We start from the raw sequence: 10,492 nt of genomic DNA, 5'->3' as shown, positions 1-10,492 counted from the left end.
TTTTCACTAAACCACTTTTTTTTTGGCACAATGTATGTAAAATGCACATTTTGATTACCTGCCAGTCTAGGATTTCTGGTACCCCACTGAACATGTTATGACAAGAGAGACAGTTGAAGTAGAGGTCTCCATTGGGACTGTTGCTCTGTGAAGAAGAGTATATTTCTTAATTGGAGATTTAACAAGAGAATGAGCAGCAAACATTAAGCCAAGGCAAAAAAACAACAAGCAACCCCACAGAACTAGTATCAAAGAGGGACTCAAGAATGTCTCAGCCCATTCTCAGAGATTTTATTGCAAGGTTTTTGCAGAAACAGACCAAGCCCTAATTCATAGGTTCTTCGGTAGAATAAAGGCAAAAGCTTTCAAAGGGTGACCCTCTCCACACTAAAGAGCTTAATGATGAGTTTTTATTTTAACGGGCTCCAGAAGTGAGGCTGAACTCCCCACTGCAGCTGCTTGGTCTGCATTTTAACTAGCATTTTCTGCTTAACGGGCACCTACGGCCAAGCCTGTGCATCACACTGTAAATATTAACGGTTCCCCTTTTTCACTTTTAGAATCCATCACCAATTTTTTTTGTTGAACAACTGAGGTACTCAAATTTACGTTTAACACAAAATAAAGTGTTGTATAAACATCTGGCAGACCATGTTGTGACTAAATACTGGACAATGCATCTGTAGGTTGTAGTGTTGTCCAAACTCTATTAAGGGTATGGATTTATCCAACCTGAAATTTGCTCCAACAGCTAGGGCTACAGAAGACGTACACGGCCTCATTTGTTTTACAGTAGTAAGGTTCAGAGGGGCTTCTTTTGCAGGAACTGCAGGCTTCACTGGGCACTGGAAAAGAAGCAGATGTAATAATAGTGAAAAGCCATTCAAAGTCAGACATCACGTTAATACATTCAGATTAAGCAAAGGTGAATTAATACAGTAATAAACAAGAAGAGTAGAATGTACCTGTCCCCCCAGAAGTTTTAACTTTATGTGAGGCGATACAGCACAAAGAACAGAAGTGTCTGGTCTTGCCATACTGATCCACTTTAGACAGCATTTCAAAATTCTTACACAGAGTCCTACACCACTGGCACGAGAGCACCTTAGTGTTTTTCTGAAATCAAAGACGACACTGATTAAACACAAAGCAGACAAATCACTCTCGTATCACTCAATAGTACAGGACTGTACATTCAAGAAGAGATAAGCACCCACCATCTTATACAGCCTGAGACAGGAGGAGTTGCAGAACCTCCTCTGTTGGCCCTCATGCAGTAGGTACTCAGCCCGGGAGGTGAAGGTGTTGATGTAGGTGCCACACGCGTCACAGCAGCTGGTCTTTAGGCCCTTGGTGGCGCGGAAACGGTTGAAGCAGGCATCGCTGCACATCAGGTGAATCATGTTGCCCATGGTTACCTCATGGTTGATCTGAGGCAGAAGAGGGAAGGAAGGTAAGAAACTCGGGGCTGAATTCTATCAATCCTAACTTCAAATAATGCCACCCTTTTTCATTTCCCATTAGTCGACCAAAATCTTGTAGTTGGTTATAATTTATTCTGCTGCCTGCTCATAGCATACAAAAAGACTCAATAGCAGCATAAACTTGTCGATATTGATTTCAAAGTTTGACAGAATTCCTGTCTCATGCAGACTCCATAATCCCAGCATAGATCCAGTTACACACAAAATCTTTTCAATGATGAAATATCAACATGAGGTGACAGTGGAATGTGTGTCACTAGGGTTTAAGTATTCTTTGTCACTACTTCTGGGAAAAGCCCATGACGTGACAAACACTTCACATACACTACATTGACTGAGCTCGAATTGAAGCGTGCTGATCAGATCTCTAACCAGCATTTCCAACAGAAAGACAACTTTAAAGAAGGTATACCATAATCACATTATTGTGTGGTTTTGCAGTGCTTGGCATTAAAAAGTGCCTACTTATTTTTAATACATTTTATTGTACAAATTGACAAATGACTAACAGATGGTGGGGGAAACTCAAATCAGAACAAGTAAGGCTTATGCCAGCTTTTCAAGGTAAGCATAAAATGTTGACTTGTTGCTAGAGTAGACGCTGCAGTCTTTAAAATAGCTTCAATATAATGTATGACTAACAAAAATGCCTACAGCATTTTAAACCATAAGCAAAGCATTGTGGAAGTGTAGTCATACGGTGTTAAAGGTCCAATGCCACCATTTCTATCTCAATATCAAATCATTTCCATGTAACAATTAAGTACCTTACTGATTGTTTGCAAATAAAATAGTCAAGCAAAAATTATGATAGGACTGTCTGGGAGTGGTCTGAGTGGGACGGGAAAACTGAAAAATAACTGGTTTCGGCAGAGAGGTTTGGAACTCTTGTTGGTCTATTTAAATGGAACTGACAGCGTTTTAGCAACACCAAATCCTATTAAAATCTGTTCATACACACACCCAGAAAGAATACGAAGCTACTAATCTAGGACAAAAGGGCTTCTCAACAGTTTTACCCCCAAGCCATGAGATTCCTGAACAGGTAATCCAATGGCTACCCCATCTATTTGCATTGTGTGCCCCCCACCAACCCCTTTTTTACACTGCTGCTACTCTCTGTTTATCATATATGCATAGTCACTAATTATCCATTCATATACATACTACCTCAATTGGCCCGACCAACCAGTGCCCCCGCACATTGGCTGACCGAGCTCTCTGCATTGTGTCCCGCCACCACCTTTTACACTACTGTTACTCTGTTCATCATATATGCATAGTCACTAACCACATATACATGTACATACTCCCTCAATCAGCCCAACTAACCGGTGCCTATACGTAGCCTCGCTACTGTTCTAGACTCGCTACTGTATATAGCCTCGCTACTGTTATTTTTACTGTTGTTTTTATTTCTTTACTTACCTATTGTTCACTTAATACCTTTTTTGCAGTTGGTTAGAGCCTGTAAGTAAGCATTTCACTGTAAGGTCTACACCTGTTGTATTCGGCGCACAAGACAAATAAACTTTGGTTTGACTACTCAGATATGGTCATTTTCACATTTTAAAACATTGTGTTTGGTAATGACGTTTGTGAATATTCTATAGCAATATGGGCTCCAGGGTGGCGCAGCGGTCTAAGGCACTGCATCTCAGTGCAAGAGGCGTCACTACAGTCCTTGATTCGAATCCAGGCTGAATAATATCCGGCCGTGATTGGGAGTTACATAGGGTGGCGCACAATTGGCCCAACATCATCCGGGTTTGGCCGTAGTTGTAAATAAGAATTTGTTCTTAACCTTTTTGTTCTTTGTTCTTAACCGCAGCATTTTCACTTTTGGATGAATAGAGTGCCCAGAGTGAACTGCCTCCTACTCTGTCCCAGATGCTAATATATGCATATTATTATTAGTATTGGATAGAAAACACTGAAGTTTCTAAAACTGTTTGAATGATGCCCGTGAGTATAACATAACTCATATGGCAGGCGAAAACCTGAGAAAAATTCAACCAGGAAGTGGGACATCTGAGGTTTGTAGTTTTTCAAAGCTTGGCCTACCGAATACACATTGAGATATGGATGAGGTTGCACTTCCTAGGGCTTCCACTAGACGTCAACCGTCTTTTGAAACTTGAATGAGGATTCTACTATAAAAGGAGGGGCTCATGAGACCTGTTTGAGTCAGTGGTCTGGCAGAGAGCCTTGGTCTCATGACGAGAGCTCCCAACAGAGTTACCTCTCATTCCAGTGCTTTCCTGAAGACAAAGGAATTCTCCGGTTGGAACATTATTGATGTTTTATGTTAAAAACATCCTAACGATTGATTTCATACATCGTTTGACATTCTAAAGGACTGTAACGGAACCTTTCGAGTTTGTCTGGATGAAGTGCCTGCGCCTCATGAAGATGGATTACTGGGCTGAACATGCTAACAACAAGTGGCTATTTGGACATAAATGATGGAACAAATCAGTCATTTATTGTCGAACTGGGATTCCTGGGAGTGCCTTCTGATGAAGATCATCAAAAGTTAGTGATTAATTGTATCTATATTTCTGCTTTTTGTGACTCCTATCTTTGGCTGGAAAAATGGCTGTGTGTTTTTCAACTTGGCGGTGATCTAACATAATCATATGCTGTGCTTTAGATGTAAAGCATTTTTGAAATCGGACACGATGGGTAGATTAACAAGATGTTTATCTTTCATTTGCTGTATTGGACTTGTTAAAACTTTTTATGGCTGCAGGGGCAGTATTGAGTAGCTTGGATACAAAGGTGCCCATTGTAAACGGCCAGCTCCTCAGTCTCAGGTGCTAATATATGCATATTATTATTAGTATTGGATAGAAAACACTAAAGTTTCCAAAACTGTCAAAATATTGTCTGTGAGTATAAGAACGGATATTGCAGGTGAAATCCTGAGGAAAATCAAAACAGGAAGTGGCTTCTATTTTGAAAACTCCATGTTCCATAGCCTCCCTTTATTGGATTTAAAGGGATATGAACCAGATTCCTTTTCCTATCGCTTCCTCAAGGTGTCAATAGTCTTCAGACATAGTTTCAGGCTTTTATTATGAAAAATGAGCCAGAACGATAACATCGCGTCAAGTGGTCATACGAGTTTTGCTCGCGCAACAGAGTTTGGATAGGTATTGCTTTTCCCTCTCCTACTGTGAAAGACATTTGCGGTTGATATATTATCGATTATATATTTTAAAAACAACCTGAGGATTGATTATCAAAAAACGTTTGACATGTTTCTGTGGACATTATGGAAACTATTTGGAATTTTCGTCTGCGTTGTCGTGACCGCTCTTTCCTGTGGATTTCTGAACATAACGCGACAAACGGAGGTATTTTGGATATAAAAATAATCTTTATGGAACAAAAGGAACATTTGTTGTATAACTGGGAGTCTCGTTAAGTGAAAACATCCAAAGATCAAAGGTAAACGATTAATTTGATTGCTTTTCTGATTTGTGACCAAACTTCCTGATGCTAGGAGTACTTCATGTTTTGTCGTGCGATCGATAAACTTACACAAACGCTTGGATTGCTTTCGCTGTAAAGCAGAAATTCAAATACTGACACGACAGGTGGATTAACAAAAGGCTAAGCTGTGTTTTCCTATATTGCACTTGTGATTTCATGAATATAAATATTTGTAGTAATATTTTTATTTATTTATTTTTTTACCTTTATTTAACTAGGCAAGTCAGTTAAGAACAAATTCTTATTTTCAATGACGGCCTAGGAACAGTGGGTTAACTGCCTGTTCAGGGGCAGAACGACAGATTTGTACCTCGTCAGCTCGGGGGTTTGAACTTGCAACCTTCTGGTTACTAGTCCAACGCTCTTAATTAACCACTAGGTTACCCTGCCGCCCCATTTATTGAATGTAGCGCTATGCTATTCAGCGGTTGTTGATGACACTCCCGTTAGTGGGATTGCAGCCATAACAAGTTAATATGTGAAAGTTACATATTTCTAAAAAATATTTTGGAATTTTGCGCGATGCCTTTTCAGCGGAATGTTGTCGAGGGGCGCGCTAGAAAGGTTAACAGACTTGCCTAGTTAAATAAAGGTTAAATACATTATTTTTTTTAAATTAAAAAGCAGCCATGCGTTTGGACAATTAATAGACATTGCAGTAAATAAAACCTAATAGAAATATATGTATTGTCCAGGACTGAACTCTACAGACTGGTGCACCATAGCCAATGTGCACAACAGTAGGACTATATGCAAATAAGCCATTTGCCACACGGGCCTGCCATCATTCACTTTGGACTGGACTGTGTGCTTACAGGCAGTAGCAACAGTGAGACTTAAGTTTATTAGAAAGCTTTCGCCAAAAGCCACCTGAATGGATTTCTGCAAATATGTAAACATGACAGGAGTCCTCTTACATTTGTGAACTTTACAGCCCTATTGATCAAACAACCATGAAAAGGTAGGCTCTTTCCCCCTCAAGTGCCTATGTACATCAAAAACAACCAGATCAACAACTAATGTTAGCCAGAGCGAGATGAGCTAAAAATCTAATGAGGGAACAGTAGATAAACCCTCAAACTTTTTCAGCTTGTAGTTGGCCGTCAAAATTGCACAGATAAACGATGCGGAAAAAGTAACCTGCTCACCATTCTTCAGCTTGCCTGCCAACCCACGTTTTGACAACTGAATGGGAACTTGCCTGCCTGCCCACCCATTTGACTGAAGCCAAATACATTTGATTGACAACTAAGAGATATGCTATGGCTGGGAGCTCATCATCTAAAATGTTATGGCGAAAGCTTTGGTACCTCACGCATGTGGTTGCACACGCTGCATCTTTGGGCAGGGGCACTTGGTTTTGGGGGCTGTGTCGGGCCCTTCTCCAGCCGGGCCTCATACAGGGAAAGACAAGTGCTATTGCAGAATTCTTGGAAGGACTGTGACTGGCCAACCTGTGCAAGCATGGTGTCCTTTCTATTCCCCATGTCCCTAAAATAGAAGACACAAACCTTGAGGTAAATTTCACAAATATTGTTGAGATCAAAACGATGCACAACGTTAACACTTACTTTACTATGAAATAGCATGAGGAATGTTATAAAATCCACTGTCCTTACTGGAAGGAATAGCAGAAACTAAGAACACATTCATTGAATATCTATTGAGAGGCTTACCTTTTACAGAAAGCACAGGGCTTTTTCTTGGGGGCTTTCTTGCCAAAGGAGTTAAGGCAGGTGGAGCTGCAGAAGAGCTGAGGCTGACCCCTGCGCTGGTAGGCAGTCTGTCCGCTCTGCAGAATCCCACTGCAGTTGGCACAGAGGACCCTAGTAGGCTGGCGAGGGGGTGGCGGCCGGGGTGGAGGGGGTCCTCCAGACCTCTGAGTGTACGCAGGGGTAGAGGCAGGACCAGACAACTTCGGGGAAATGAGGCGGGGGGGCGGAGTGCTCTGGCTCCTTTGGGAGACCCTGGTGGAGCGGCGGAGGCCAAACCGTGCGGGGTCAAAGTCTGTGTCCCTCGGATCATCAGCTGCATCGTCAGAACCGCTGTCCGTTAGCTGGTCTGCAGCAGAAGACAACGATCAGCGTGATAATCATATAATTGGAAAAATAGTCCTACATGATAGTTGAGACCGAGGTAAAACGAATTAGCTAAGCAGATTTACAAAAGACGTTTTACCTCCATCAGACATGTTTTGCGTATTTTTCCTCCCTTCTCCACGATTAGGACGACCTCTCTTTCTCCCCTACAATAAATGAGAAGAGTAACTAACAGTAATTAACTTAATTTTACAGAAAATGTTTAGAATTCATGTAAAGTTTTTTTTTTTACCGTAGTCTTTTGACCATTTGGATCTTCGACGGCGACCTCAGTTTCAGGTTGTTCCTCAGCTGAAACACAATCGATCATCAGTAACTAAAGGCTGTTCATGACATAGTAGATGCAGACTATATGTAAACTGACATGGCTATTTGAAGACGTGATTGCTAATCGTTTCTCAAAGATGTGTAATTAAGCCTAAATCAAGTTTTGCATTTCCCTTTATCCATCTCAAACTATTTGTGGCACTGAGACTTCTATGTATGTGTGACATAAGTTAATAAACTTATGAGCCTAAAAACCTAAAGTTCGTTACTACACACCTTCACCTGGTGTCAATGGCTGGGCCCAGGATGATAGTGGGGACATACCGCCCCCCACAGGCTGTTCTTTCTCACTCTTTTTCTCTGCTGTGCCCTCTACCTTTGGCACCAATCCATAGAATGATAAGGCTTCCTCTTTGCCTGGACCATCCTCAGAGTGTGAGCTCTCTACGCTGACTATAGAAGGCATATTTGGATCAACTTCATCTTGAACAGATGCAGTGGGATCTTCATGCACTATGTCCATTTGCTCCTCTCCTGTCTCTGGCATCTTTGTCCCAGTTACAGTCGAAGTTCCCTCGGTGACCTCCAGTCTGTCTGTTCCAGGCTCAGCTCCCATTTCTGACCAGGCTTCTGTGTGACCCTGCCTGCCCCACTCATCCTGACTGAGGCCTGTGGCTGAACCGGAGGGCTCTTGGAAGTCTGAGTGTTCTGGCAGGCCTGTGGGCTCTGAGGGTTTTGAAAGGTATGAGGGTTCTGGATAGACTGAGGACTCTGAGAAGCCTGAAGGTTCTTGAAGGTATGAGGATTCTGGAAGGACGGAAGGTTCTGGAAGGACAGAGGGCATTGGAAAGACTGAGGGTTCCTGAAAGTCTGATGGTTCTGGAAGGACTGTGCGGCTGTAAAAGTCCTCCACCTGGACTTTGGACAGTTCCAGTGAGTCTGGGTCCCCCAGGATGCTCAGACTGTCCTGAGTTTTCAGCCTCTCTCTTTCAGATTGGGTGAGAAAGGTTGTCAACTCGTCAATGGCCTGCTGCTCCCCACTGTGTCCCTCTGTTCCCAGTGAGCCAGAGTAGGCCACCTCCATATCAGTCTGTGCAGGCTGCAGGTCCATATCATTCTGTGCAGACAGTAGGTCTACATCAGTCTGAGCAGGCAGCAGGTCCATATCACTCGGTGCAGACAGTAGGCCTTCATCAGTCTGAGCAGGCAGAAGGCCCATATCAGTGTGCCCAGAAAACAGGTCCATATCAGTCTGTGTGGATAGCAGGTCTAGATGTACATTCTCATTGGCCATTTGAAAAGTGGCTGAGGTTTCTGGATGCTCTGAGGGTTCCATACTGCACCTAACATCACAATTTAAGAGAAACGAAACAACAAAAACAATGGTTTGCTTCAGTCTCACATGACAACCGATTTGTACTCATGTCAAATCAAATGTGGTGGTAGGTTTGATAAATTACAGCCACAAGTTGCTAGTTTATTGTGGATCCGCTATTCTAGACCACGAGATCACACAAGTGAAGGCATATATCTAGTTAGCTAGCTAGGTCAATTTATCTAAAGTTTGGTACTCGTTAGCTAGCAGTTGTCATTAGTTACCACAGCCACAATGGAATAATTACATTTATGGCTAAACCCCGCCTATTTATACAATTTCTCGTAAAATCTGATTATAAACCTAATCATAACCACAATGCTAACCTTATTCCTAACCCTAATTTAAGCCTAAAAAGTTCATTTTTGTTTTCATTATTTTTTACGATATTGCCATTTTTACTCTGTGGCTGTGGTAACTAGTAATAACCCCTAGCTAGTTTGGCTATGGCAACGTTGCTGCCTTTTGGCGCGCCTCACCTGGCGTCTCCATTTTTGCAAGTTAGAATGCTAGCTAGCTAATGCTAGCTATTTAGCTAACTACCTGGAAAGCTAGATAGGTACATGTTAGCCCATTATTATATATAGAATCTCAATACTATCTATACAATAGACATAACTCGCTACTTGCATGGTAAGCATATAATGTTTTATGACTCTGCAAAGAGACCGCTAATAACGTTACTGGCTAACGTTAGCTAATAGCTAGCTAGCTTCCAATACGCTATCTGCTAGCTAACGTTACGAAGCTAACGTTGCCTTATGCAAACTAGCAGTCAAACTAAATCACTAGCTAACTAATTCTAATACAGTAACTTTATTAAAATATAATATTAATGATTCAAACATAAATTATGATAGACTTCTACAAAGTATGGTGCATTTACCTGCAAATATGAAATGTTGCTGTAGCTAGCTAAAATGTTGCATGCAACCACCACCAAACTGCGGTGTGTGGCTAGTTTCAAGCTACAACTTCTTCTTCTTCTATGGCGGTCTGCAAACAGACGTTAGAAGTGCATAGCGCCACCTACTGTACTGGAGTGTATTGTCAAAAAACAATGGTCAATGATCAAAACAAACAAAAACACGAAACCCTTCTACCTAATCATGTACTACTAAGAACATGAAAAAAAGAGCCCTTCTAACAAACCCCCGTCCCCGTCCAGCCTTTTGAATCGTGTTCCACTGACCTTTCTTTGGAGGGCATATAAATGCCAACCTAAGAACATGAAAAAAAGAGCCCTACTAACTTCTAACAAACCCCCACCCTGTCCCGCCTTTTGAATCTTGTTCCACTGACCTTTCTTTGCAAGGGCATATAAACCGACCGTAGTGCTCGGGAGTCCCACCTCTTCTACATGTCTATAAAAATGATCTTAGCCTCTACCCAATATAGCACAAATATCAATTATATCTAGTTTAAAGCCCATTTGGCAACTTGGTCTACAAGTCCGTTCCCTCCCACACCTGAATGGGCTGGGACCCAGCAGAAACACACTACTACAACCACTCTCTCAAGTCTCCTTAATAGAGTCAATGCCTCCAATAGTAGATCACTCATATTAAAGTTACCAGAGGATAAACTACACAGTACAGACAAAGAATCTGAGCATAATACAATTCTAATAGGTTGAGCGTCCTCACCCACTGGAGAGCAACTACCATTGCCAACTGTTCAGCATACAGACAGAGTATACAGACAGTCCATCTGTTAGTCTTCTACATATCTGCACATCAAATTCAGCAACGTAAACTCCCGCTCCCGTG

The 10,492-nt window shown here is 41.9% G+C and overlaps 1 protein-coding gene across 1 annotated transcript in view; it reads right to left on the bottom strand.

Annotated features, from left to right (window-relative positions):
* LOC110537271 (zinc finger MYM-type protein 3) overlaps positions 1–9,762 on the bottom strand; it is a 23,592-nt gene extending 13,830 nt beyond the window's left edge. Inside the window, exons 1-10 of the mRNA XM_021623190.3 lie at positions 9,610–9,762; positions 7,625–8,691; positions 7,314–7,372; positions 7,161–7,227; positions 6,659–7,043; positions 6,293–6,473; positions 1,218–1,430; positions 966–1,116; positions 733–845; positions 59–145 (exon numbers count right to left, since the gene is read on the bottom strand). Of these exons, the coding sequence (XP_021478865.3) occupies positions 59–145; positions 733–845; positions 966–1,116; positions 1,218–1,430; positions 6,293–6,473; positions 6,659–7,043; positions 7,161–7,227; positions 7,314–7,372; positions 7,625–8,684 (2,316 nt within the window). The 5' untranslated portion in view covers positions 8,685–8,691; positions 9,610–9,762. The remainder of the gene's footprint in view (positions 1–58; positions 146–732; positions 846–965; positions 1,117–1,217; positions 1,431–6,292; positions 6,474–6,658; positions 7,044–7,160; positions 7,228–7,313; positions 7,373–7,624; positions 8,692–9,609) is intronic.
* Between the last annotated feature and the right edge of the window lie 730 nt (positions 9,763–10,492).

This window comes from Oncorhynchus mykiss, chromosome 12 (assembly GCF_057628025.1).
Source record: "Oncorhynchus mykiss isolate SJ-2025 chromosome 12, ASM5762802v1, whole genome shotgun sequence".
Lineage (NCBI taxonomy): Eukaryota > Metazoa > Chordata > Actinopteri > Salmoniformes > Salmonidae > Oncorhynchus > Oncorhynchus mykiss.
This window is presented reverse-complemented; position numbering and strand designations above follow the sequence as displayed.